The sequence below is a fragment of the Poecilia reticulata genome, linkage group LG4 (assembly GCF_000633615.1).
Source record: "Poecilia reticulata strain Guanapo linkage group LG4, Guppy_female_1.0+MT, whole genome shotgun sequence".
NCBI lineage: Eukaryota > Metazoa > Chordata > Actinopteri > Cyprinodontiformes > Poeciliidae > Poecilia > Poecilia reticulata.
In genome coordinates this window covers 24,779,267-24,807,227 of record NC_024334.1, presented here as the reverse complement: position 1 = coordinate 24,807,227, position 27,961 = coordinate 24,779,267, and the positions used below count along the sequence as shown (strand labels likewise).

Here is a 27,961-nt window from a genome sequence, read left to right as displayed (position 1 = left end):
ACAGTGGCCAAGCAGGTCACATTGTCTATGAACATCTTTTAGAAGTACATATTCCTTTACATATATTATCTACATGCATTCACTTTACAATTCTTAACCCTACTATTTAAAATATTTGAACAACTTTTACTTCTTTATTTACTAATTGTGAGCAAACAGTAACAAATTACACCCCTACTTGCAAAGCCAATCATCCTCGCTGACACAGTAAAGGCAACCAGACACGGTCATAATTGGACAGTTAAACATATTAAACGTAAATATTCATATATCCATATTAGTAGTTTTGCTTTTACTTGCCAAAAATGCATCTGAAGAATGTTTCAGTCGATGTCCCGTGTCTGCATCAGTATTTGGAGGATATAATTTAAAATTAAAAAAGCAATCTTCCCTCTCTGATCAATTTTGATTTCGAAATTTGATAGTGTATCGCTGAGGCTTGATTCCGCCCATATTAAGTGACTGAGTCACGGGTACCGGGTGGCTCCACCTTCTTACTGCTCCCTCGGAGGGTTGGGTCCAGAGATTTAAGCTGAGAGGAAGAGGAAGCTGAGCTGACTTAGCGGTGACACGCGTTTCCTCCATTTATCAGCCAGATTTCAACAGACTGGGCGGCGGTTTACTTTGGCAAAAGCAGTGAGTAGCTTTCTTATACAGTTTATTGGGGAAAAATGTTGAACTTTTTGTCCCCGAAGTTACTTTCAAGTGGCTTGGTTTGGGGAGGGTGGGGTGGGGAAAAAAGAAGAGGTGTGTAAAACGCGACTGTTTTCTACAAGTGTTAAAACCGCTTTACAGAAACTTTAAAAAATGTTGGAAGGAGTTAAACCGTTAGTGGGGGAAAAAAAATAGTGTTGTATTTCTTTCTGTTTGTTTGAAGTTACGGTGTTAAAAGTTACACCCGGAGTGGTGTCAAGAGGTGTATCCTGCTCAGGAAGGGAACTTGCGGCGTTTCTAAATTTGCATCTCAATCCGCTTGTTTATTCAGGCTAATTGTTCAGGTTATTGTTGATGGTGTCATGTTTGCAGCTGTGCGGCGAACAATGATCCCATTGACAGGTGCGGAGTGGCTGCTGTGTTTTTGAAGTATAACTGTGATCTGGAAGTGAAGGTGATGATGATGAGGAGGAGGAACAAGCTGCAGTTTGGATTGTGATGAAGGTACTTCACCGTTATGAAGGGATGTTTTAAAGATATTTCTCTTATCTGATCTCCTACATATAAGCCAGGCAGTAAAATAGTTTTGTATGGTTGCTCATTCATAAACATGACTCCAAACAAGGTGGAAAAGTTTTGACTGAAAAAAAAAAAAAACATGATCAGCACAATTTATTTATTTATTTCCCCAGTTCCCCAACAAATGCGTGTATTTTAGTAAACCGTACATATGAATACATAGTTTTTTTTGTTTCCATTAGGGTGCTGTATAATGTGGACTTTCGACACTGGTGTTGGATTTCATAATTTTGTAGAAACCACCAACAGCAGTTGCCTAAGAATACAGATTAGCACAATGATGATGTCTTTTTCTTATGGTCACAAACAAACTGACAATGTACATTTAAAGCAAGTGACTCCAACTGTGTCACAGAAAGTGCTTTGATCCAATATCATTTAAGGCATCATTGGTTCCTTCAAGTAATGTTCCGTTATGTTGTTGGTTAAAAAGATTCAATTTTACAATTTTATCTGTTGCATATAGAACAAAACATACTTTGTGCACTGGTCAAAAATTATAAAATGGGAACAAGGCGTGTTATTTACCTTCCAGCTGGTCATCATCGATCCCTTTTGTTTTTGTGTGATTGTTGGCAGAGTTAAATTATGGGTTCTAATGAACTGTTAACAACGCAAACATAATCTGTAACCAATGGTGGTAAGGAGAACATGGTCCCAAGGTCAACCAGCCCGTATCTAAGCTCTGTGGGTAATGCAAACACAGTGCCAGTGCTGTTACTATTATCTCCACCGTGTCACTTTTTCTTGTCACTTCATCAGCCTCCAGTGTCAACATCCTGCCTGAAGGGTTGGAATAATATGAGCAGAGCAGATGGCAGAGCAGGAGACAGTGTATAGATGCTGACCTTTTTAAATGCTTTATCTTTTTTTTTTTTTTTTCCTTTTTCTTCGGAGCAATAATTATCACCAGTTCCTTGTGGTTTTCAACTTGAAGAGGTGCTTTTCTTAGTTGATCGGTGTTTTTCTGTTAGGTGGTGCACTTCTGAGTTTTTGTGTCAGACGAGTACCCTAAGAGGATCGTTGTCACTTAGTGATTTAGTTTACAGATGCACAGAAAGATGGCTTTAACGTTTTGTGATCCTGCTTTGACGGAGCTGTCTTCTTTGTGTTGTCCAGTGTTTGAACTAGCTCCTGATGAGTGCCTTTGTAATGACAGCCCTTGGTAAATGTTAGTTCTTTACTTAAGGCCCAGTGTTGGTTTGTTAATGTGGCCTAGTGTAGTTTTGTTAGAAAGTGGTGACTATAGAGATCTGACTCCTTTTTTTTAAATTCTAGCAAATATTTGAAATTCCTACATTTTCATTACTTTAGACCAGCATAAATCAATGAAGTTGAGTATTTATCTCAAACTGCAGTTAAAGATTGTTGGGTTAATCGATCAAAAGATAAAATCTTCTTTGTGAACATTTCAGGTGAGAGCTTGGGTATTGCAGAGTTACTGTCGTTAGACTTTAAATGGTTAAGTGTTAATCATTTGCAGGTCATCACTTGCAAAAACTCAACAATTTTTTTAAAGGTAGAGTTACCAATTTTATCAACAACTGTATTACTTTAATATTGTTTATAACTGAATTTTCATGAATAAAATGGCAACTATTAAATTAAGGACTCCATTCCAGAATCAATGTCATTTGGAGGCTGCGACCTTTGGATTGCATATGTTTAGCATCCATGCAGTTTTTGGGATGGAGAGAAGATGGAACATTGGATTGTTTCCAATGGAAAACATTGGAAATGATCGTGTAATATTGATGAGCTTAAGGAAGGATGTCACAACAACAATATGACTTGCGATTAAATAATTCAGTATTCAAGTAAACATTGGTAATGTCTTTCTGCTGTGTGCTTGCAGGAGTCATGTATGACATGTAGTTTCATAACCACTGTACCAAGGCTTTACCTTGTAAAATCTTTTCCGTGCTGCATTAAGCAACAAGTACAAAGTATATTACTAGTATAGACTTCCGGAAAGCATGGTACTTCTTCAACATATGCTCATTGCAATTGAAGTAGTTCTTTGCTCTGTTGCGTGGTGATGATGAATTTGCAACATATTGTACTGGCCTATGACGCACATCAAAGCATTCATCTCAACTGTTTCCAAGTGCAGTACAACTCGCTCAGGCTACACTGTTCCTCTGTCGCTTCCACACATTTCAGCTTGATGCATGCTAATGGTGGGATTGGGTTCTTCTCTGAGCATGGCACTTTTGGTCTTTGAGAGAGTTTTCTTATCAGCATGAATATGAACATTATGACTTTTTATGAGACCAATTTAGATTCACAACACACTCTACCAGAGATGGTAGAGCTCACTGCCTGTCTTCAACAGGGGGTAGTAGACAAAGGGTCAGAGAAGTTTCTGTATTAAACTGCAATGGATTTTCCTTTTTATGGCTGTTCAACCAAATGTTTTAGTCTCCATAGCGGTGTTTGGCATGTCCTTTTCATCCTCTCTGGGATCACTAAATCTGAGGAGGATGACTCGGTTTACTGGGTACAGAAAGGAAGTGTAACTGGATGCCGTTTGATGTTTGGACTTTTTAATGATCTGCTTATTTAAATTTCCTTTCTACATAGCCATAAGGAAGTTAAAACGGGCTGAAAGTGCACATTCCATCGAGGCGTCTGCTTGAACAGCTGGCTCTTTCATGTTTGAAAAATTAGATCAAAGGTCCAATGATAAAAACATGACGTTGGAAACTCTGTATGACAATTGTGAGTGTCTTTTTCTGGATATTTCTTTATTGAAGAAAGCAGTGGTGTCCAAAGTAATTCCTCTGGACGTTTAGGTTTTTTTTTTTGGTTCATCACATCTGACGGGTGACGGTTCATTTGCGGGCCTCTGACATGGCAAGGACGTAGTTGGACCATTTGAATCAGCTGTGTTGGAGCAAAGATGCATTTAAAACTGACAGGACACTGGTCCTTCAGGACTGGAGACATGTGTCACACGTGATTTGCTATGTTGTCTATGTTTAGCTATTCAGTGCATTTTAACAACTTCAGCAATAAGGTAGTTTCATAGGTAAGGGTTTTCTCCAGACAATGCAAAAAAAAACCCAAGCATTTTTAGTGACATTAGAATGCAGTGTGGTGACTATGCAAAAAGTGACAGCATGCAAATCTGTTTCAGGAGAAAAAATAAATAAATCAAAGAACATCCATTATTAAGTAACATAAACCAGTAGATCATGTGGGGCAACATACTCGCAGGATGAAATTATTAGGAACATGCATTTTGTTAGAAAGCCTTTCTCTGTTTTCCAATCTGACGTTTAGGAGCTGTGGGGACACAAATTGTTTCACTATGTGTAGGACTTAATCTGATCCCAACTTGTTCTGCAGCTCTTTCATCATGAAGCACATAAAGCAACCAAAACACTCATTCTACGCAAGCTCTGCAGGATATTTTCTTAAACGGGGAAGTTACCCACAGACTATTTCATTCATGATCTCACCCACACACCCACCAACCCAACATGAAGCTGGGAGCTAAACTTTGATTTTCCTTCACATAAAATAAAATTTTTATTGATGGGCTGTGCAGATTTTCCACATATCAAAAAGAACCAGGACAACAACTATCAGTATTTTTGCAAACCTGTACGCATTTAGTAGCCAGACCTGGTTGCTTCTCTGCAAATAAACATCAACATAATCCCATAGTAAAAGATGACTACTAAGATGAGATCTGAAACGTGTCCCAGGTGTCCTCTATCTTTACATGTCTACCTGGACTGGAACAGAAAGTCACACAACTTAGACAGGTCAAACAAGGGGCTCAAATGTTTCTTGAATCACTTTTAAAGTCTGTTGGAGTTCTATCATTTTTGTCTCTGTGCACCACCCAGGTTCATTAACCAGTTTCAGGACCTGATCAGAACCCCTCAGTGTAAATTACCTTGAGAAATAATGAGATTTGGTTATATATAAAAACAGACATTAAAGCCGAAAAGTGCTCAAATGTTACAAGCCATACAAATGGAACAGATACAGAGTTACATTCACCGTCCAGCGCTGGGGCCACACTTGGCTCACCGTATAGCTGTAACCAAGTGAGGCAACATTGTAGTGCGAGTTTAGCTTTTTATTCTTTCCTGCAATCTGTACTCTCCTTAAAGGGTAGTCTAATCAGTTTCAGTCTGTGTACATATGACTGGCGGCAGTCACACATCGACATGGTTGTGTAAGCTGCAGCGTGTGCATGCAAGCAGATAGAAGAGGATAAAAGAGAGAGGAAAAATACAGAATCCATAACAAGCCCATCAGATCTCCATTACTTATTTCTTCAAGCTGCTGATTCTGACCAGCTCCACCCCACTAAATGAATTACAAGGTTATCATCAGTTTTGAAGCTAAGTATGTTCCTAACTTTTATTTGTTATTCAGTACACAAGAGTTTTAAAACTATATGCCAACACTTGATGCATTAAATCAATACTTTTTTCAGTAATGATTTTGATCAATGACCGATGCAGCTCTAACGTCTATATATATATATATATATATATATATATTTGTGTGTGTGTGTCCATTGAAGCCAGGAATGGCTGCTGGTTCATTTTGCAAAGTGCAGCAAATATATATATTTTTTTTTTTTTTACATAAAAATGAGGGTTTATAAAACTAGCACTAATAATTCCTGTATATTTCAATATGTATCATGTAGTCCAACATAATGAAAGAAAAGTGTTTTGCGGAAGCAGTTATGTTCACGCATGTTTATTTCCAGGCATGCATACAAGATTAAAGTTAAACATAACTCTCTCAAAAATCATCACTTGACAGAAAAAGAAACATTAAGGAAATAGAAGAGCTTAATCAGCAGACCCCACCACAGTCACTATAGATCACCTCCTCCAAGCTGAAGAATGCAGACAAACTTGTTGTGGGACTGACATGCTAGCATCCAGTGTCTCTGCATTGTGCTGGAATATGAGTGTGTAAAGTGTTGGGAGGGTGGGAAGTATCATCCCAAACTTAAAGTATTCAAACAAGGCCTACCGATCGACATTAACCTAATTTTCTCCCTCCCTCCTTCCTTTTTCTCACCAGGGACTCAGATTTCTGTAACTTTCCACAGACAATTTTACCCGTTTCTTATGTGTGACCGAGTTTATGCAAACCCAACAGTCTTCAAAGGAAGACATAGGGAATAAGTTTACAGTAAACACGATGACATGTCAGTCTGACTACATACCAGGAGGGAGAGACACAGACACTTGTAAGCCAAACCTCAAAGCGTTTAATGGGTGACGAATAGCTAACCATAATGTTTAAAGACCAAACCAATGTGAAAAACCAACCTGGTTGGCAGGTTGGGGATGTGCAAGACTTCAACACGAGTGGAATGAAACCCTTTATGTCTGTCAACACATTCTGATACATAACGCCACTGAGAGAACATGACTGCTTATAAGCTGCTGTGCAAATAAACAGTTACTCTCCGATACTGATCCTTTATTCAACGCGTGTCTGACTTATTGATGAAACTGCTCAACAATGCAATATTGCATTTCCTTAAACACGTGGGCAAATACTATTTCCAGTATGCTTTATTTTTTGATAAATAGTGGTTTATATCAGATTCTTATGAATGGGTTAGTTTCAAATACAGCTGGAAAATTGAAATGCAAAACAATAATTATAAAGTAGGGTTTAGTTAAAGTGACATGGCCTCATTATTCTTTTTATATGCAATTATTTTGAACTGATTTTCAGATTAAATGGTCATATTTTAATAAATCAGAATATATTTTTCCCCCAGTATCTGTTTGTTAAGCAGAACAGTGTTTAGATTAATTACACAAATCATTTTTGTCTGTTATGATTTTCTCCCTAGAGCTAATGAAAATGCATTTGATTAGAACATTACATCACATAAGTAAAAAACAAAACTTTTAACACAGAATAGTGGGCTAGAGGAAATTAATACCTGCCTTTAGGTTGTTTGAAAAAAGTTACTCTTAATCTAAAAAATGTCCATAAGAAGGCATTTTCTAATTCATTCAAAATAACCATTTCATTAACCTGACTGATAGAGTACATGCTGCAGAGGTGTGGGTTATTGCCACATTTCTTTCCTAAGCCTGGTTTATATGATATCATGAATGTCTGAAAGTACCGAGCGATCGGCCTGTTATTGAGATCTCACCTGTATTCTCAAATCTACGACTGCCTGTTTGTTTTTGTGCTCTTTCCATCGCATACTTGCAGGCTGCGGGCCTCTTTGCTGATAAGCATAGCTTTTAAATGCGATAACATCAGAGTTTACTACTTGTGTAAACTACCTTAATCCCCTCCAACCATTTTCTATTTTCCCCTTACTCATCCTAATGCACTCTCGATGGGAGGCCGTGGTCGTCTTGTAGGTCAAGACGACCGTCTTGTGCGAAATACTTCAGTTGGCTCCTACCTGATACTATGGGCTTTTCATAGGCATGTTTTTGATATTCAGGAGGAAGGGTTTAAAGTGTGCTGGAGTGGTTCTACCCCTACCCCCTGCTGTGGTGTGGAAGTCTTCAAGTCAAACTTGCTTGGTTGGAAAACACTAACTATTTACAAGATGCGCTCATGTGTATGATGTTTTCAGACATCTGAGTCGTGCTGCAAAGCTTAGGTCTTATGTAAAATATAGTCTTTGGAGATGAGGTAAATGGTGCTGGATCGCATGGTAGCGTTGCTTTTTCTGACATTACTGCTTCACCCTCCATGATCTGAAGTAGATAAAACTTGGCACATGGATGACTTGGAGGTTTTATCAAGGTAAATCACTATATCTCAGTGAGGTGATTTACAGGGTTGATTGTAATCAGCATTTGGCAGAAATGCACTTCATTGCACTGCAAATTTCAGATGACGCTGTGAAGCATTGCATGTTTAAAAGTTTAAAGTGCAAAATGGGGGTTTTAAAGCTGATAAGCCTGAGCTGGCAGTACTGAGTCAAATTAAGCTTTTATGTGAAAAGTGGGTGTTGGCAAGAGTTATTGCAGACAACGGTAACGCCTAATGATCCCACAATCCCTGTTTGGGAGGTTGTTGGCCAACTCAAAGTTTACTGAAGTGCTTTGTCAAATTTAGGGTCATTTCGAACATCAAAGAGAAGGGATCTTTTATAATATATTCACTTAATCCTCTAAATTGGTCTAGATTTAGGATGAACTACACTGTACTAGTAGGGGGAAATCACTTGGTCTGTCTTTTTATTATTTTTAATAAAAAGAAATTGACCTTTACGTACTGTCAGCCTTCTATTTATAAGACCAGGCTGCAGGGGCAACGGCTCTAACTTGTCTGGGAAATGGGGCCTTGAAGTATTTCCAAGGCAACCACAAGATGCAATCTCCCTGAAACACTTCTCAGAAGAAGGGGTGAGGGCATGCTTACCACTTCACTACCATCTTAAGACTCCTTTCAATCTGAGAGCGTAATGACTCTGCTCAGGGAATGCTATCAAACGGCAGAGCTCCCTCCTCTGACCCTTAATGTCTAGTTCAGCTTTTTGCGTTTCTGCCTACCAGTTGTAGGTGAAAACTGGGCATAGTTTGGTCAATTTAAACCTGTGGTTTTTGATTCTGTCGTGTCTTAATTAGCGTGGGTTAGTAGGTGCCCGTGTCATTTCAGATGCTGCACAATCCATCCTTTTTTCCTTCTTATCCAAGATCAGTTCCAGTTGGGGGAAAACTACAGTTGAAACCCACTGGACAACTTAAAGTACTACCCTGATTGGTGAGAACTGCAAAATCATACTGTCCTTTCTAAACTAAAATCAAATTGATTTACAGTTCTCTCTCTTGGGGGATTTTAGTTTTACTTCTAAAGAATACAATTTTAGCCTTTGCCAATCTAAACTACAAGTCATTAAAAACATAAACATGATCAATAGCTTATTATTATTTTTTGTTTTGTTTTTGCACATGCCACACTATTGTTTTAAAATGAATGTGATCCCAAAGTATTTCGAAATTGTTTTAGTTGATGATGTTCCTGCATGGCTTGCTTGGGTGTGACATTGGCATTTGACTTAGTGGTTCACTTTCAGAAAGCAAAACATTCTTATGCAAGTCCTGCAGAAGAATTTTAAGTATTATCTTATGAGTCATGTCTACTTTGCTGCAATTATTTTGGTCTACATGATGTTTTCCATCCAGCCCTGAGCAAATTTCAGCTTTATCGGCAGCTGGTTCATATGTAATGCTTTTCTCTCCTCCCAGGGCTCTAGAATGCAACCAATATGGTTGGGATTATTGCACCTGGGGGAAAAAAATCACAGGGTCGTACTGTTGCAACCATGGGGTTAAAATAAAACAAAAAAGTCTCTGAGGTTCACAACAGACAGACATCGGGCCCATATCATGATCTAAACCATCCACATAGTAAAAGGTGGGATATTATGACTGATTAGTCATCTTGCGTTTCCACATCTGTATCCTGCAATCAGTGAGTAGCATACCTGACTAGCTGCAGTGACGAGCAAATACAGAAAAGCTCACATCAGAGCTTTCCAAAAAAAGGATCATCTGTGCTTTGATGTGGAACTTGAGGGGGAAACCCTCCAAATCTGTAAACTCGATTCCTAAATATTTATACTCTGTATGTGTCGCTCTCAACGAGTAAACTGGTGTTAATTTTAGCATAATTGTTTCAAGTCACTAAACATTCCATCTCCTGGAAACAAAACATTAAAAAGTGAAAAACCTTTTTTTTTAGAAATGGTTGACAGACGTTTTTAGTGATTAAGGCTTGATAGGCCACATGAATGAATCATTTTAAATACAAAATGTAGCAAAATAAAGATTGAATAAACGTGCACCCTAAATTATTCACACAGGCAGATCTAGATTTTAAGTCATTCGATCAAGAGGTAGGTAGGAGAAACAGGCCCCTTAAGGAAGACAAATTAGTAGTTTGTGTGAACTACCTTGGCAGGATTATGTCAATAGTGCATTTGATACATAGAAAATCAGTAGTGGCTGAGATGATGATATAGTCCTGCAAAAGAAACGCTTTCCTTCACCAAGTTTCGGCTTGGTCACCATTATGACCAAGCCGAAAAACGGCTTGGTCATAATGAAATGTTTAGTTTGAGATGTTCTTCAGATATTTAGCCCTTAAACCATCTTCTAACTTGAGATTGAAATGTTCAAAATTCAGTTCATGGAAGCTGTTAAACACTTTTTCACCAATTCTGCTTCAAATAAATGACTTTGTTTACAAGATTATTTACAGGTCAATATTGCCTTAATTTGACAGATTTAAAAAGAAAGGTCAAGCTGTAAAACTGCGATGTTAAAAATGTGATGCAGTCTAAAGTTTGGGTGAAGCCCACCAGTGCAACCAGTGGAAAAACGTTAGTCCAGGTCCATACTCATCTTCCCTTGCTTATAGTACTAATGTAGTGTCTTTCACATTAGAGCCAAGGTGGTGCAGATGTTTTGGGCCATCTATTGAACTTTGGACACTTGGGTCATGACATGGTCCCTCATCACGACGACAGAAACTGAGGCTAGTTTTGCTTCATGGGTGTTGGCTGTGTAGAGGGCCAGGAAAGACGCAACAATAACCCCCTTCACGATAACAGAGTCTCCTCTGATTTCTTGCCTGCTCCATGTGAATAATATAATCGTCCCACCCGGAGGAGGGAGGGGAGAAAGGAGGGGGTAAACTTGCCTGGCAACTCCAGAGTTGTGTGCTTCAGGGACAACAGGGTGTGACCGGGAGAGCGGTTCAAAGGGGACTGAACTTCTGCTTGTTAAGGTATGGCTGGCGGTCAGGATTTCACTTTGAATTGTTTAGTAAAGTGGGTTTAAATAGGGGCCGCCTGACCCCGGTTGTATCTCTTATGGACGTACAGGACACTCTCACACACGGCGCTCGCACTCCCTCACTCTATCCCTCCGACTCTGCCTCCTTCCCTCCCTTTCCTTCTGAAGGCTGGTTATTCATCCACTATGTGAGTCAGGGAGGGTGTGATCTTGTGGAAGACTGCTGGTACCAGTCACTCTCGGATTACTTTCTCACTTTCCTGCCCCTTCTCAGTCTTGCCTTTCTTTTCCCTCTCTACTGCTTTTTCTTTCTTTCTTTTTTTTTTTTCTTTCCGCCTGCTTGCCTTTCTACCTGCAGCTCAAGTCAGCTGAGAGGTTTTGCCAAACCGAAAAAGGAGAAAGACTCTTCTGCTTTGATGATTTAGGGGGGAGAAACAAGTCTGTTCTTGTGACGGTATGTATCGCAACTTTAATTTGAAGATGCAATAACTCGGGGAATGTGTTCTGCAGATGTTTTGGGGGTTAATGTCTATGAAAGAAAATGTGTTCTTGACTTTTTTTTCAAACAGCTTTTTCCCTTCCTTGTCCTTTACTGATCTTTGTTCATTATTAACTTCTAACTCGTGAGCTTCATTTTTCCATCCCCATGATTCATTGACATGGCTTTCTGTCGGAGGGGGAAAAGTTACCCCTCCTTTCCGTTTGGTCTCTCTTTCACAGTCGTACACCAACCGTTTGCAGTTTAACTTTCCTCGTAATGAATGGGTGGTGGCGTCGGAAAGTTTAGAGTTTAGGGGTCGGTGGTGGTAGCAGCTGTAACTCATTTTTCCCGAGAGAGAGGGGGGGAGAGGGCCTTTTTTCTAAGGTGCTTAAGTGTTCACATGTCCACAGTTGTATTGTATCACTGTGTCATGGGGATACCGGACGGTTTTCTGACCCTTTTCCTCCCCCCCCCCAACTTCCCACAATCATGAGAAAATCCTTGTCCTCCTGTTGGGTTATCTGAACCTCAGCTGATATGGCGGCACCACTAGAAGCAGAGTCCTGGACTAGTTTACTGCACAACCGTAAAGTTCTGTGCAGGCTTTTAATTAGTGGAGATAAGAGGTGGTGAGTTGCAGCTGGTTCTGGTGAAATGGTTGTTATGGTTTCACTGGGCAAATAAGGAAGGGCTCTTTCCTTGAATTCCTATCTTCATCTGGGTCTCAGAAAGGGGAAGCTATCTTTTTCTGCTACTGGTTCATAAGATTACAAGATTATCTTGTTGTCTGTTATGATTACTTTTCATGGTCAGTATTTGCATTTGACCATGAAAAGTTACAGTTTTCCTATTTCCTCCTAAAACAAGAAACTTTTTAACAATGTAATGAAAAGTTCACTTCAAATTCTATCAAATTTTGCTACACTACCATTTATTTAACTAAAATGGCCTGACACGACTTTTACAAATGTTGAGATTTGCCAGTGAACAATTCATTCTTACTTGGCAGTAACACCATTGGCTGCATCTTTGGGTTTAAAACTATCCTGAACCCCATTCACGATTGGTCCTGTAGTTACTTTGGCTTAGCGGTGGCTAAGACGGAGTAAAATAATCTGACCAGTTTCTGATTTAACTGTAAAGCATTTTCTTTCCCAGAACAAGACACACTCAGGACATCAGACATGATACTTTTGCCAAACTGTGTGATGCCTCATCAAATATCTCAACAACAAATCAAAAACTACCCCAGCTTTTTATGTAAGAGCTATCTGAAATGCCATGTTTCTGGACTGTTGCGCAACACTAGCACGTGCACATAATGCTTGTGTCTGCAAACTGGCAGTGGTTCATTTTTGTTCTTGTGTTTAAAAGGCCAGTGGAAGGAAACTGTCAGCATGAAATTTGTCTGGTATGCTTCTCAGTGTCACCTGAAATCTTGGCATGAAGTAACTTTACTTGCTGCAAAGTCTTGTAGTAGACGCATGGAAAAATTTGCACAAGCTACAAAGGGAATGAGAAATATGCAATCTCCCCAGTTTCGTTTTTTTTTTTTATTGCTTTCAGAGTAAATGTTTATTTGATTAAAAAAAAACTGACTGGTGTTTGTATAACTTTTTCATAGGAATTGTAAACTATTAGCGAATTTCCAAGGATCAATTCTAAGAAACACACAGCGTTGCATTTTCCTCCCAAGCTTTTTTTTTTTTTTTCCCCCAGCCCTTATCCTCCCTCCTTGCAGGTGCTGTGGTATGTCAGCTCTGACCTTCATTCCAGAGAGTGAAATTATTAGCCTTTAATGATATTTGCTTAAGGAGGACTGTGGGCAGTGAAAACTCAGAGCATTGTAGATTGTACTTCAAACAATGGCTCTCTCGGGGGCAAGCCGCACCCTAGAAATCTTCTACTTTGCTACATTGCTTTTCAGCTTGCACTTGAGTTATTAAGCCTTTATAGAAATAAAATACCTAAGCTTGAAGCCCAAAGCATCACTCCTGGACAATATTTTTTTATTATATTATTTGTTGTTTGCTTTGTCAAGAAGTGGGTCTTATTAAAGAAGTTGCTATTGCATTCAAGGTTGAGCTTAGAGTTCGGTGAACTCTTTGACCAAAGGGTTGCATAACTTGCTTTTTTTCTGTCCCAGTGGAATTTATTTGAAGAAAGCAGTCTGGATATCGTCTTTGAACCTTTGGGCTTGACTCCTGAACAATCGGTTCACTGTAGGCTGTGGGTCGCGGCTCCGCCTCTCTCATATCAGACCATATCTGACGAGTAGTTTCAGTCCAGGACAAAGAAAACACCCAGATGGATAGAAAATATTTTTTTCTTGTATAAAAATTATTCAGGAGATGGGATTGGAAGAATAAACTTTGGGCAAACAAGTTAAAATGTCTCGATTGTAAAAACCTTTCCAGAGGCATTTGTGCTGCGTTTGGCTTTTCGTACACAAGGCTAACAATGAGATGTTGTCTTCATTTTCCTCACAGCTGACTTGGTCTCAACAATTCACAACAGCAAATATGCTTCAGCAACTTCAGGAGTTGGGCTCTCATGCCTTGGATATCTACAATTACCTCTTGGCAGGAATGGGTAGGCAGCTTACCCTTAAAGTACAGAAACGATTTGTTTTTTCCGTTACTCGTTTCCTGAAAATGTTGCCTTTCGTTCTAGATCCACGGATAAAGGACTACCCATTGATGGGGAGTCCTGTTCCCATGACAGCAGTACTATTGGTCTACCTGTTTTTCATAATGTATGTGGGACCTCGCATTATGGCCAACCGGAAACCCTTCCAGCTGAAGGAGGCCATGATAGTCTACAATTTCTTGCTGGTGGCTCTATCAGTTTACATTGTGTATGAGGTAGGAATCTTAGACTTGCTCCAAAATTTCGACTCATCAGTGCAATTGTTGTTCACTGCCGATGCATTTTGTGTGCATGTTCCTTTGGTTTAACATTGCTTCAACTATGCATTTTATTTTTTTTACAGTTTCTGATGTCTGGTTGGGCTACAACATATACTTGGAGATGTGATGCAATTGATACCTCAAATGGTCCTCAAGCTCTAAGAGTAAGTTCACCAAGCTCAACAACTACCGCTTGGAGGGGCGTTGATCGCTTTGATTTGAATTTTATAAAAATAGACCTGCTGTTAAGGTGACTTTTCTTTTCTCTAGATGGTCAGTGTTGCATGGCTCTTCTGGTTTTCAAAGATAATTGAGCTGATGGACACAGTAAGTCTTATTCTTCTCTACGCCTTATTTTATTTATGCATTAATCAGCTTAATAGTTTGATGGTAAATAATTCATGTTGATCTTTTTTTTTTTTTTTTTAGATCTTCTTTGTGTTGAGAAAAAAACACGGCCAGATTACGTTCCTGCACATCTTTCATCACTCCTTCATGCCGTGGACCTGGTGGTGGGGAGTCAACTTTGCTCCTGGTGAGTACATTTCAAGCTAATATGAAAATAATGCATAAAGAGACAGAGGCCACCCAGGTTGGGTACAGTTGAGTTTTTTCACCCTGCATGCCAGGGTGTTGCAAACAGACCAGAACGATTAGCTTGGCCTTGTACAAAGCTTATCAAAAAACCTCGACTTGTCTGTTTTAGTAGCATCAGCTTCTTTGTCGCTGCAACAGCTCTGAGAGAATGATTGGGATGGAGTCTGTGTTGATTAGGAGGATTGTTATTTTAGATTAGATTAGTCTAATGATGTGTGTTTTCTCTTAAGGTGGAATGGGATCTTTCCATGCCATGGTGAATTCTTCTGTCCATGTCATCATGTATTTCTATTATGGCCTTTCTGCTGCTGGACCGCGCTTCCAGAAGTTTTTGTGGTGGAAGAAATACATGACTGCCATTCAGCTGGTAAGGAAACCCTGCATTCAGTTCAACAGTTTTATTTCCTACTGGAGTTCCTTTAGAGATTGCAACTTAAAGAGACATTTTTGTGTTTTATAGTTGGTTTAATCTTTTTTTTTTTTTTTTTTCCCCCCTTCAACAGACCCAGTTTGTCCTGGTCTCCCTCCACGCCACTCAGTATTACTTCATGGACAGCTGTGACTACCAGTTCCCCACCATCATTCACCTCGTCTGGATGTACGGCACCTTCTTCTTCATCCTCTTCTCCAACTTCTGGATCCAGGCCTACGTGAAGGGTAAGCGGCTGCCCAAACAGGACATCAAGGAGCAGAAGAACGGCAAACACCAAGAGAACGGAAAAGTCCACGAAAACGGCAAATTGTATGAGAACGGCAGCAGTAATTGCATCCACCACGCAGCTACCAATGGCTCCACTCACTATGAGAACGGCCACACCCACAACGGCAAGATGAAGAAAGCTTAGAGACTTTGGAAAGAAGTACCCAGGAAGAATGACCTAGTCAGCTTGTTAAAATTACTATGGATTCCAAAGAATAATTTGACTGTTTTACAGTTTTTTTTTTTTTTTTTTTTTCTAAGTTTCTTGTGTAAAACATGGGCGATCAATGTGGTCAATGACTTCCACAGTCGGGGTTCCACACCTGGTTAGTTGGTTTTGTTGGGTTTTTGTTGCATTGTGGAACCATCTATTGGAACATGATGTATGAAGAGAAGATGTTTTGAATGTTATGTCTTCACTGATGTTGAAAGCAACTTCACAGTTCAGTGTCACACTGGTGAATTTTTAGCCCATGTGCTGACCTATGACCTCTCCCCCCCCCCCCTCTGTGGACAGAAGACTGTACAGTTTCTATTAAACTTGAAAAAAAAAACACAGCAGTTTGTAAATAGTTTTACAGAAAGAGGAAAAAAACTAATTATATTGGTGTGCTTTCTAAATTTTGTTACCATGTGTATTTAAAATTTAATTGCCAATAAATTCAGTCCTAAATGATCTTTAACATGTTGGTATTTTGTTCATTGCAACAATGAAGAAACTATTTGCAGTTTGCAAATGCCACGTGTCCCAACAATCTCAAGTATGTGGATTAAGTAGGAGGTAAACAAGTGACCCATTATGCCCCCACCTTCCTTCTCCATTCATGGCATAAGAGACGGCATGCTGCACACTGGACATACTTCTGCCACACTCAACCATGCATTAGTTGCTGCAGGGTCATTCATGGATTTGTATTTGGATAATCTACATATTGCTAAATCCAGTCTAAAAAAACAACATGATGGTATTATTTAACAATAATCAGCCAAATAAATTAAACATTAAGATGTGAAGGTTCTGGAGGTTGAACACTCGTCATGATTCATTTGCCAATCTGAACCAAGCCTTGCACGTCTTCATGTTTACCCTTTTGTAATATTTTGGCATAAACAAGTTTAGTGATGAGCTCTTATTCTAGAAACAAACTTTTAAGATCTTGAAATGGAGTTCTTCACATTATAGGACGGTGAATTTGGTCATTAGTCATTTTGCTTGCAAGCTTGGTAAATATTAAACGGTCGTTTTAGCTCCATCTTCATGAATCCCATTTAAAAGACCACAGAGATTTTTATCGGTGCCCGGAAACGCACAGCTGCTTTTCATTCACATTGCGTCTCTGCTCGAGTCCCGACCAACACTTTGAACTGCATCGTGTTTCTATGGAGGTATAAAAATAAACTGGTGCTACGGTCATAGTTGGTGGCTGTGTTAATCCACCTAATCGGGAGAAACTCATTTGCAGATTCCAAGTCTGCCAGGAGTGAAGTAAGCATCTGGAGCTTTTGACGAGCTGTCATGTGTGGAATGGCACTAAAGAATGCACATTTGTGTGGAAGTGTATGCCTCTATGTGTAATGCTTATGTTGTAAAAAGAAAATCTATTTTTAGAGTTTGCACAATAAACAATCACATTCAAACATTTTTCTAAGGCCATCATACTCTTCCAAGTGTAAAAAGGGTGGTGCATGAAAAAGACCATGACCATTCCTGGGTACTTCTTTCCAAAGTCTCCCTCCCAGGTGTACGCTTTAGTACTTTTCTGTGCTTTTCAAGATCTGATGTAAAATCAGGATTGGCTGATTTTAGAAGCTGCCAGCTGGTCAGGTGAGAGAAACTCACCTGTCCAACTTTCTCTTGTGAAAGTTGATGGTTAACATTTGCTAATACAGCTTTGTGTCAAACATTTTGAGGCAGCTTTACATTGCTGACATCAAATAAAACTAAAATCTGCAGACTTCTGTCTGACAAATCCTCCACTTTTTCAAAGGTTTCTGAAAGTTATTTTTTGTATCTTTTTAGAAATGCCTTTCAAGCCTTCACCTCTGAAAATCTGAACTATTAAACTCTTCAATCTGGAAATACCTTTCTTAGCTTTTCAAAAGGCAAATGCTTACATTTCACATAACATGTTCAAAAACACTAACTTTAGTTTTTTTTTAATGTATACATAACTTTAGGTTATCAAAGAATAAGAACATTTCCATCTGAAATTCACTTTCTTGTATAAAGTTAGAGAGTTGGCCAAAATGTAAGAGGAGTTGCAAACAGTCAACGTTCCAGGTTTAATTTCAAGCAGACGTTACTCTTTGGGAATAGTTCATTAAAACCCAAGCAGTAAGAAAACATTCTTTAAGCATTCATTCAGTGTGTGTAAAATTGCTACATATCTTCTACATGAAATTTCTTACAGTCATTATTTTAAGGTCATGGGGGTTAAATTCAGCTCCCACTTTGAAGGTCTTCTCCATAAGAAGGCCTAGCATAGACAGAAGGTCAAAATCATAAGCAAATGAGGTCCAACTACAGTGCAGCAGTTGCACTTTGTTCCAATGGTCCATCATGCAGGGGTTTTTTTGTAAGCAGGTGGAGCTAGATGAAGCTAAGAATCAGACCACTTCACTCTTGTGATAAATAGCTGAAACGGCTGCTGGCTCTGGATGTGATCCAGGTTGGGTCTTTTGGTGGAAATCAATGTTCATGATGGAGAGCAAGATGGAGCTGTGGTCTGAGTTAGAAGATGAATCATTAGGAGCGCAGGCGTGCTTTAGGTGATGTCCTCCAGGATGTAAAAGATGAGCTCCATCACTAAAGGCTGTTCGCCTCTCTTGTGGCCCCTGCTGTGGATGACTGGGATCAACACGCTATCCAGGGCATTGAGGTACTGAGCTGGGAGAGGCTGCCCATTGCTCCCAGCCACAAATCCCACCTGGAATTACAAAACAAGCTGCTGATTAATTTTAGTGCAGTCACACAAAGGAGATTGTGCAAGAAACCTGGCGATTAGCAATATGTGAGTGAAAGGTTGCGTGCTTTCTTCCCTTCAACTCTACCCAGGGTGAAAATAAATGTAACTGAAACATTTGTGTACATTTATATTGATCTAAAATGATCAAAGTTAGTAGAAACTTTTAATTATTAATCCATTACTTCTTGCTTCCGTAAATGTGGTGCAATAAAGAGGGTCAACATTGCTTTTAGCTGCTGGGCTCCTAACTGGTAGAAGATCTATATTTATCTAACCATCTCATAGAGTGAGCAGGATAGAGAAAATGTGGCACAAATATATATATTATAAAGTTACATCTTGGTCACCATGATCATTTTAGGCCATCTATATGCCAAAAAACGTAAACATGAGGCGAAAGCTCATATTTGCTACTTAGAGCACATGTGGGGTTAGCAGACTCCTCCCTTGACACGCCTCCTTTTAAATACGGCAGTAGATGTAAATGAGCCCTGCACGTGTGTTTCTTCTGGCTGCACAGTGAAAAATCATAAATTCTCGCAGGAAGAAAAGAAAAGAAAATTGTATGCAAGTTGAAGACTCAAAGAGTAAGGCGTAAAAATACAGACTCAACAACTTTTAATATTCCGTGTGTAAAATGCGACATGCCTTAGTGATTACATTATTGGCACACGCTATTATTGAAAATGTGTGTCGAAGAAACCATAAGACTGTGAGATTTTAAACTTATCTATGCGTTCATTCAAAAGTGCCAGAAGCAGAGATATTCAAGGGTTTGAAATAATGCCCGTAACCTTTGTATGTAGAAATAACTGACCCCACAAACTTGTATCATTTGCCATAGTCCTCTACATTTGCCTCAGTCCTCTCACGCACAAGGGTTAAACAGGAAGCCACTCTATCATTTACAAGAAATTATGCTGACAAGTTGATGTCTTCATGGCCGCCTTCCTAATTCATTTGAAACCTGCTGTTATGTAATGCTGTCGGCATGTTTCTTTTAAAAATACCAGGAAGACTTTATGAGAGCGCAAGTTCTCATAAAGTCTCTGAAATACAAGTTCTCTGAAATACAATGTGTTAAATAAAAAACATTCAACATGATATTCATCTACAGCCAGATCAACACAGATTTGATTAATCAGTGAATCACAACTCATTTATGGATATTTCAAACACCAGCTGTCAATCCTAGAGAAAACCTGTGGGGTTAGCAAAATACAAGAGCATAAGACAGGATTCTGGCATTATAGAAAAGAGGACTGGTTGTGAAGCATTACTGAAGATTATGTTTAATATTACTATTTAATGGCAGCAGGGACACCAACAGCAATTTGGAATTTTTCCTGACAAACATTTCTTTGTGAGTGATTCTTCACTAAAACTGGTTTGGAAATTAAAAATTGTTAGTTTTTTTATTATTATTTTTAATTGAGGTTATGTCACTGCAACGAAATTTACTTGAGGGTTTTTTTGAACTCTTCACCAGGTGTGCCAGCATGCTTGTCCACATCTGTATTAAGCTACAGATCTTAACAGAAAAGCAGATGTCAGAACATAAAAATCTTCTAAGGTTAACAGTAGGCAACAACATCGGAGGCATTTTCCAAAGGTGCCACACTCATTAGTTTCTGACCTCGTGAGAGTCAAAAGTGACCCGCAGCCCCAGTTTAGCCATGCCGTCCTCCTTCAGCAGCTTCAGGTGTGGACACAGGGCCAGGCAAAATGCCCGGGCAATGCGCTCCGTGAGTCGGCTCTGTTCGGCGGAGTCAGTCACTCCTCTCTTGGGATTGTGTCCTCTCACCAGGAAGAACACCTGGACAGCAGAGGGTTTTATACATGCAAAAGAGACTTTGTGATTCAGATACAACATGCACATGTTGTGTTTTAATGTGTACTTCTGTCCAGCGGATGATCTTCCCGTTTTCTTTGTGTTCTGACTTTTGGAACATCTTTGTACTGCTGATGGACTCCATGGATTTTCCATCGATGGGGCTTATGACCCTGCAGAGCAAAACGATTTCTTAAGCCAGAACATATAGGAGCTATTTATCTGGACATTGAAGACCTGGACTGTTGATGCAAGTAATGAAACATCTTAATTAGTTTTTTGACTCTATTTTGACTTGTATTGTTCTGTAGGACTGAGCTCAGCTTCAAACAGGTGAAAAGCACCAACCCCCTATTCACAGTGCACTTCTCCTCCACCCACTGTAAACAAACAAGCTCCCGGCTCTCTGGTTGGTCGAGCCGCCCGCATGTGACGGTGTAGTCTTTCATCTCCCGGAGCGACCGGCGGATCTCCACCATGGTCTCCACGGTGACCTGCACCATAAGCCCATCTAAGGAGAAGGGGACAGCAATACAAGAAAAACACACAAACAGACACAAGTGGGGACACACAGCCACACATGCATCAACAGGCAGCGACACACTCCTGATAGCCTGTTAAGTTGTCCACACACAAACACACACACAAAGAGCGTCGTATTCTGAATAACCCTAGTTTAGAGGTAAAGTGTTGGATTAGAAATGTCCTGAGAGCAGGTCAAATGTTTTGTGCTTCCCCTTCTTATATCACTAGGTATCGTACCCTCCACGATGCTGGACTTGGCCAGGCAACCCGCCAAGGCTTTCAAGGCGCTGCTGAATATAAAAAAGCACGATCCAGTAACTAGAAAGAGAAAAAGACAGAAACAAAGAAAAGAGCAAAAGTTTAAGTCATGCTACAATCAAACATTTTGCGCCCTCTGGTGTTACGGATCTGAAACTGCAGCCACATTTCTTTAAAAGTAAAATACTGACTTTAAGTTTCTGTATGTGAATGTAATCAAAAAAGAACTAATGTTACAGAGTGTATAATTTTAGTGCTGCAACGATAAAAAAAGAGAATAATCATTCTGGTCCGATTTCAACAACACTTAATAATTCCCATAGCAGTTATACCTCATCGATTGGGTTAGACATTTAGGGTAAAAACAGTGTTCATACTGTCTTGATAATGTTACTTTGGTTTCTCAATGATCTGTTACCTTTGCGAGGCTGGTTGTGGATGCTGATAGCTTGGGTTTGGTACTGGCCGTCGTCAGTTTGCACACAGATGAGGTGGGAATCTGCTGTCTCATTGAAGGATGCCCCTATTGCCAGCACATGTTCATTGGACTTGTTTATGGCCTTCATTAACTGAGAAAAGGGAACAGAAAAAGCCCACAATAACAATCAAGATGCAGATATGTATGCATTTCCTTTTGAGGCTCGGTCTTTATACCTCATTATACCCGGTAGTCGGTATGTTTATGAGAGTCTTCTGAGCCTCTAGATCCACAGTGAGCCCCGGTACTAATGGTAGGCTGTAGCGGTAATTCCTAAAGTCCTGAAAAACAGGAAACATAAAGAGGTCTGTGTCTGTGATGGGAAGTTTGGCAGAAGTTAGGACAGCAAACTTCCCCCTGATGCTGGTAAATCCGGTGTTGAAAGAAGTGAAAGTCATTGCAACATGCTATACTCACGACTAACAGTCTCATTATGGTGTGACCTATTTCCCCAAAGAGGGGCTTCCTGAACCGCACGCTGTACAGAGGACAGGGATAAACTGGACAAACAGAAATAAACGTGAACGACTCAGGAGGAAACTTGACACGTTACAGCTGGATGATGTCACAGAGTGGCATTGCTCACATCTATACTCTGCCCCCAGTCTCAGCATGAGGCGCAGGGGAAAGGCTTTAGCCCACGGCACCTCTGCTCTGTGGACCAGCAGGCCGAAGAGGTAGGGCTGATTGGGCAGAGGTAGACCTTGAAGCGACTGAAGGGTGGAGCAAACGTACATGAAGCCTGCATGATCCTCGCTGCCTAGGAATCGGCTGCCAAACAGGAAGAGCGACAGGTGCCTTACAACCTTCCCTACAGAAACGAAGAACTGCAGGTCAGCCGAGTCATTGTGACAAGGCATATACCTCGAGGCGAAAGCCATGTTCGCTATTCAGAATGACTGGTCTAATCGTCCTACCAGTCACGGTGTCCCTGTAAAGTTGGAGGAAGTGACTGAAAATATCTTTGGGGAAACTTTTCTCCTCAGGCAGACACTGAAGGAGCACTACCACCTCCACCTGGCCCACAGCATGCATCCCCTTCGTCGTCACACACCAGCACTTCCTGTTGACATCTAACACACATTTAACATCGTTGAGTTTTAGGATTATAGCTTCTAAGGCAGATTCATCTATGCAAATTACATTTTATTGGGGAAGGGGGGTCCAAAATGGAGAAAGAAAAAGGAAATCAAATACATACAGTTGACAAGTTTGACCATAGCAAGTAGGTTTGCATTGAGGACAAACACCAGTGGCTTCGGCCGGCCGCTTTCCAGCTCCTGAATGAGTAGCATCTCGGAGGGCTTCTCCTCCACGGTGTAATCTGAGTGAGGGGGGAAAAAAAAGTCACATGACTGTAATCTCATCCCCTGCAAACTAATAATCCAAAATTCTTCCTGATTTATTTTATTCCCCTGATCAGTTCAGGCCACACTTTTGAAGAATGATGATGTAATAAAATTTCTTAACAAAAAAAAAATAGATGGAAAGGGGTTAATGCACACCTAACGGGGCAGATGGATAAAATGCCCCCGCCACCCAAAGTATTTGTTAGTATGACAGACTGACGCCAGCAGAAGGTAATTTGAAAATTAAATTACAAGCACGTCCTGTCAGATCCGCTTAAAAGTTTCACGACGTTCTGCAGCTGCTGACTTAACTTTTCTACTTTTTCTGTCATTACTTTTTTAATCTTCCCTTTGTTAGCAAGACAGACATACAGCTGAACATTGAGCTCCACATTTTCACCTGGTGCTGTTCTCCCTGCTTTGCATAGGGCTCGTATTTTATTTCCTCTGTTTGCTCTCACTGCAGGGCGCAGCAATAAAAGAACCAGAGGCAGAAGAAAAAAAGAGCTGCTGAAACTTCACCTCCTTTGACTCCAGTAGAGGTGAGGATGGGCGGGAGGCCGTCTAAGGGGATGAGGTTGGCGGAGCTGCTCACTAAGGCTGTGGGGCCCCAGCCATGAGGACCACATGCCTCCTAAAAGTCACATTAAAAAAGATAAGCAATTTATGAAGCATTTACACCGTAAAAAAAACAAAAAAAAAACTAGAGGTAGGAACGGCAAAGCTTTTCGTCATGCAAAATCAGCTTTGTCAGATTTTCTAATTGTATAACAATAAACTTATGTTTTTCTTTTTTTGTGTTACAGATCACAAGTAGTGTCTATTTGTGAAGAAGGATAATGGAGAATGCTTTTATTTATTTATTTTTTCATAATGGAAAATATAAAATATCATATGTGTTTGTTCTGAGCCCTTTACTTTGATAGCCCTAAATAAAATACGCAGCTAAATAAGAAAATAAAGTTGTCTGATTTAGTGTCAGTAAAAATATAGCTATTCTGTTGGAGAATATTATTGAATATGAAGCCTAAAGTCACACTAGTTGAGATAAAACTGTTGAGAAGTTTAGAGAAAGGTTATCAAAATAAACTATTATGATTTCAGCATTTTACACAGCAAACTATTCAACAAAATGAGGAGCCTGGCATTAATCAAGAAAGAAGCAAATAGGCCATTGCTAGCTGTGGAGGAGTTGCAGAGATCCACAGCTCAGGTGGGAGGAAGATCTTAAAAAGTAAAATCATTTCACAACTATATACTCATTTAAGTCGGTGTACGACATCAAATCCCAGTGAAATAAGCTGACGTTTGTGTTCGCAACATTAGGTTCTTTTTAGACCTGTGTGTATCTGGGTATATTTTTCATCTTTTAAACCTACATTAATTGTTGTCCTGTGTGGTTTTAAGGTTCTCCTGATCTGCGGTGAACCAGCAGGACTTCTAGCAGGCTCGCCCAACTCCCGCCTCATCAGGGGTGAGAAGGTGAGTCCTCTCACTGGTGTGGCTGGAGCAGACTCAGACTGCTGACCAGTGAGGATTTCATCTGCAAACCACACCCTCCTTTTCCCTCTCGGAGGAGTCCCTGAAGAAGAAATTGGCAGTGCATTTCCATTTTTTTTTTAAATACACGTAGTAAACACCTACAGTAGCATTTTACTTACTCTTGACGAGTTCTGAATGGCAGGATACGCAAACCCTCCCTTCCTTGCCATCCAGATGTGTTAGTCTAAATTTCAGATTGGAGCAGAGCGCGCAAAACACCTGCCAACATGCACACGTTCGTTTCACACTGTGTTTCACTTCACACTTTGTTATCACATAGGAGATGTTCAAGTTTTGAGTAAATCAAACTGCCCTCACCTTGCCACAGGCACGGCAGTGGTGCCTCCTCTTGGTAAATGTAAACTTTGTCCCACACTTCATGCAGACCTGAGCTTCAGCATCAGGAACCCACACCGGCGCCACCTCCCCCAGGACGTCACCCTGATCCTCAGGCAGAACTCCAGACGGGCTCATCTGGGAGTCATTATCAGGATCCGTCGGAGGATCAGCATTCTTCCCCTTTGCTTCGTCCTCTCCGGCTCCCTGGGTCTTGCCTCCGCTCGTCTCGGCTCCTCCTTTAGATTTGACCTTCCTGAACTCCCGAGTCCTAGTGCACGGATTCTCGTGCGAAGAAGCGGAAGATGCTGCAGCTTCATCTAAGCTGGAAAAATGCTCTGCCTGCTCCAACCCGCTTTCTTCCCTTTCCTTCTCCTCAATCACAGACTCCTCTTTGGACGGGAGAACTTGAGACTGAACGTCTTCCACCTGATCCTCCTCTTCCGGCCAGGCGGCCTCGGCGGGGCTCAAAACCAGGGTGCTGGAAGGGTCGTCGTCGCCCCATGTGGAGATGGTGGTCACGGTGCAGCTGCCTTCCTCCAGCTGGGACTGTGACGCTGCTTTGGTTGGACGCTCCAGGGGTTTTTGCCCACATTGCCTTCTGACTGTCGCGTCCGAGGAGGATTTGGAGGGAGAAAGTGGTCGGAGTTGACTGGAGCTCAGTCCAGGCTTGGTCATTTCACCATCTTTGAGGACCAGTAGGCAGGGTCTGTTCATCCACTGCTGCTTGGAGTCCTGAAGAGATGGGTTGTCTCCTTCATCTGTTCAGACAAAAGTGGGGACAGACATGTCTTTGTCTCTGACTGTGCATACTCTTTGAACCTTTTCACGTTTTTTTTCCACATTGTAACACCAACTTTTATTATGTATTATTATTATATTATATATTTTATATATTATATATAATTATATATTATTATGTATTATCTTTGGACTATGATTGATAGATCAACAAAATGTAGTGAAATATTGTGAAGTTTATTGGAGAAAATTGTTGCAGAAAACATTTTTATTTTTTCTAAATGAAAATTTGAATATCGTGGAGCGATCTCCACCAATAAAGCTGATTCTTGTCACGTAGGTTCAAGGGACATGCTGAAATTCAGGAAAAACAAGAAGCAGCATAGTAATGTTCTCAAAGTGAAGTTCAACTTGGTCTTCAATCTATAGGGTTACAAGAAGCTGATATTTTGCGATGTTACTTTAATCTTTTCAGATATTTTTTCCTTATGTTATCTGAGCAAAATACTTAAACATGATACCGGTATCCTAGTGCTTCACTGTTGGCTCAATTTTTTCAGGCTTGCGAGTTTTTATGCATAACTCAAAGTTAGTTTCTTTGTTCCTTGACACATTTACAAAATAAACCTGGATTTTAAATGTTGATTTTGGTCTAAAGGTCTCGTCTCCTCCAGGTAGCATTTCATGCCGGAGCAAGTCTCGTTTCTCTTACTTGATTCAGCCAACATCTTCATCACTTGCTTTTCTTTTGGTGAGGTTAGAACGCACACATTTTTGTATTTAAAAAAAACCATCTAGCTCTGAGATACAAAATGTTTGCCGTTCCAAAACGGCACGATAGCCATTTCCACATAATTGTTTGAACAAATGAACGAAGCAGTGAACCTTTAGGCATCTGGAAACTCTATCTGGAATTGTGACTTGTGGAGTCACAAATCTCTTCTTGATATCTTGTCTGATTTCTTTTGGTTTTCCCACTGTGTCATGCAAGTAAGCTATAGTGTTTGGAAAAAAAAATACTTGCTTCTACTTAACTCAACCTACCAAAGTCATGACATCTTCATCATTATCTAGGCTCTCCCAAATGTTTGAAGGCTGACGTTGAAGTAAAAATAAAAATAGAGGGAAAAAAAGATTGTCCTTTCATGCAACGCATGTAAATATCTGGTTTTAACTGTATATGCAAACCAGAGATACAAGCTCCTCCTTCTCTCTACCTTGATTCATTAATTTTGTAACCTGCAGCCGCAGCCAATCACTGATTAGATCTCATAATGGCTCGTTGAACCGCAAATATTGACGCATGAGAGGAAGTCAAGCAGACTGCAGCTCTAGTCAACCCATAGGATTAACAAAATGTTTGGCGACACACTTGCAAATTGATTTCTGTTTGATGTTGGAGCTCGTCCACCTAATTAAATGACTAATCCTGCAGTTCAAACTGCATTGCAGCTTTAATGAAAGAAACGGGCCGGGTGGTGTCGCTCCTGCTGCGGACAGAGAGGCATCCGTGTAAAAAGACGAAAGCGGCCGCAGCATCCCGCTCCTCGCGTCGCGCGCTCTTTATCGGGACAGTGACGCATTCGGCACACACGTGCAAAAGAGCCTTCATCCTGCCACGCGGTAATCGAGCCCCGGCCACCCGGCCGGCAATGCGACATCCTCTTGGTTACATCACATCCAGCCGGACGGGTCATGTGTGCGGACACAAACACGCATGTTTGAAATGATGCGGTCAAGGAGCTCGGCCAATGCTGTGTCAGCGGTTTTTTTTTTTTAAATCATCATCCTCCTGCAACGCGGCATCATAGAAACTGGATCAGCCTGCTTAAATGTAAGCGTACATGCACGCAGCCCCTTACCCTCCGTTACTTCTCCTAGAAGGCTTTCATTCTCGTCATCCCGGGGAGAGAAGAACTTCAGCATCTTATCCCGTTACATCTGAAGTGCAGGGAAAGCAGCCGTGGCTTGCCCAAGAGCAGAGAATGAGATGATTCCTCCCCCCTGTCTTGTAGCGCCCCCCCCCCACACCTCCCCTCTCTCATGGAGATCTCTCCCCCCTCCCGGGTGTCTCTCTGCAGCTCTTTGAAGAAATCCAAGAGGTGTGCAGAAACGTCCCTCCCCAGTTTGCTGTCCACACAGCCCGCAGGACAGTGTGCGAGCCAAGATAACAGTGCATAGATGCCAGCCTTATGCACAATCTGTCAGGCTGATTCAGCAAGTCAGCATAAGCACAAAAGCACAA

The 27,961-nt window shown here is 40.6% G+C and overlaps 2 protein-coding genes across 6 annotated transcripts; one reads left to right on the top strand and one right to left on the bottom strand.

Annotated features, from left to right (window-relative positions):
- The first annotated feature begins 507 nt into the window (after positions 1–507).
- Positions 508–16,373, top strand: elovl1b (ELOVL fatty acid elongase 1b). 4 transcript variants are annotated; one of them, XM_008407036.2, is made up of 9 exons: positions 11,027–11,191; positions 11,362–11,457; positions 13,974–14,076; positions 14,158–14,348; positions 14,477–14,557; positions 14,664–14,720; positions 14,823–14,928; positions 15,221–15,357; positions 15,494–16,373. In XM_008407036.2, exons 1-9 carry the CDS (start codon positions 11,081–11,083, stop codon positions 15,833–15,835), a joined length of 1,224 nt encoding a protein of 407 aa, XP_008405258.1. In that variant the 5' UTR covers positions 11,027–11,080; the 3' UTR covers positions 15,836–16,373. The 4 variants fall into 4 exon arrangements, with proteins under 4 accessions (XP_008405259.1, XP_008405261.1, XP_008405258.1 ...); XM_008407038.2 differs by lacking the exon at positions 11,027–11,191 and adding an exon at positions 12,643–12,744; XM_008407037.1 differs by lacking the exons at positions 11,027–11,191; positions 11,362–11,457 and adding an exon at positions 508–636.
- Positions 16,374–17,831: 1,458 nt separating this feature from the next.
- On the bottom strand, positions 17,832–27,743 carry zfyve9b (zinc finger, FYVE domain containing 9b). 2 transcript variants are annotated; one of them, XM_008407040.2, is made up of 16 exons: positions 27,579–27,741; positions 24,958–25,736; positions 24,759–24,858; positions 24,477–24,679; positions 23,620–23,731; positions 22,950–23,072; positions 22,666–22,821; positions 22,335–22,559; positions 22,166–22,248; positions 21,925–22,029; positions 21,689–21,839; positions 21,250–21,330; positions 20,836–20,998; positions 20,555–20,660; positions 20,293–20,472; positions 17,832–18,617 (listed from the first exon to the last, which is right to left on the bottom strand). In XM_008407040.2, the coding sequence occupies exons 1-16, from the start codon at positions 27,640–27,642 to the stop codon at positions 18,456–18,458; spliced, it is 2,793 nt and encodes a 930-aa protein (XP_008405262.1). In that variant the 5' UTR covers positions 27,643–27,741; the 3' UTR covers positions 17,832–18,455. The 2 variants fall into 2 exon arrangements, with proteins under 2 accessions (XP_008405262.1, XP_008405264.1); XM_008407042.2 differs by lacking the exons at positions 17,832–18,617; positions 20,293–20,472 and having other exon boundaries at positions 20,585–20,660; positions 20,836–20,981; positions 27,579–27,743.
- Positions 27,744–27,961: the final 218 nt, after the last annotated feature.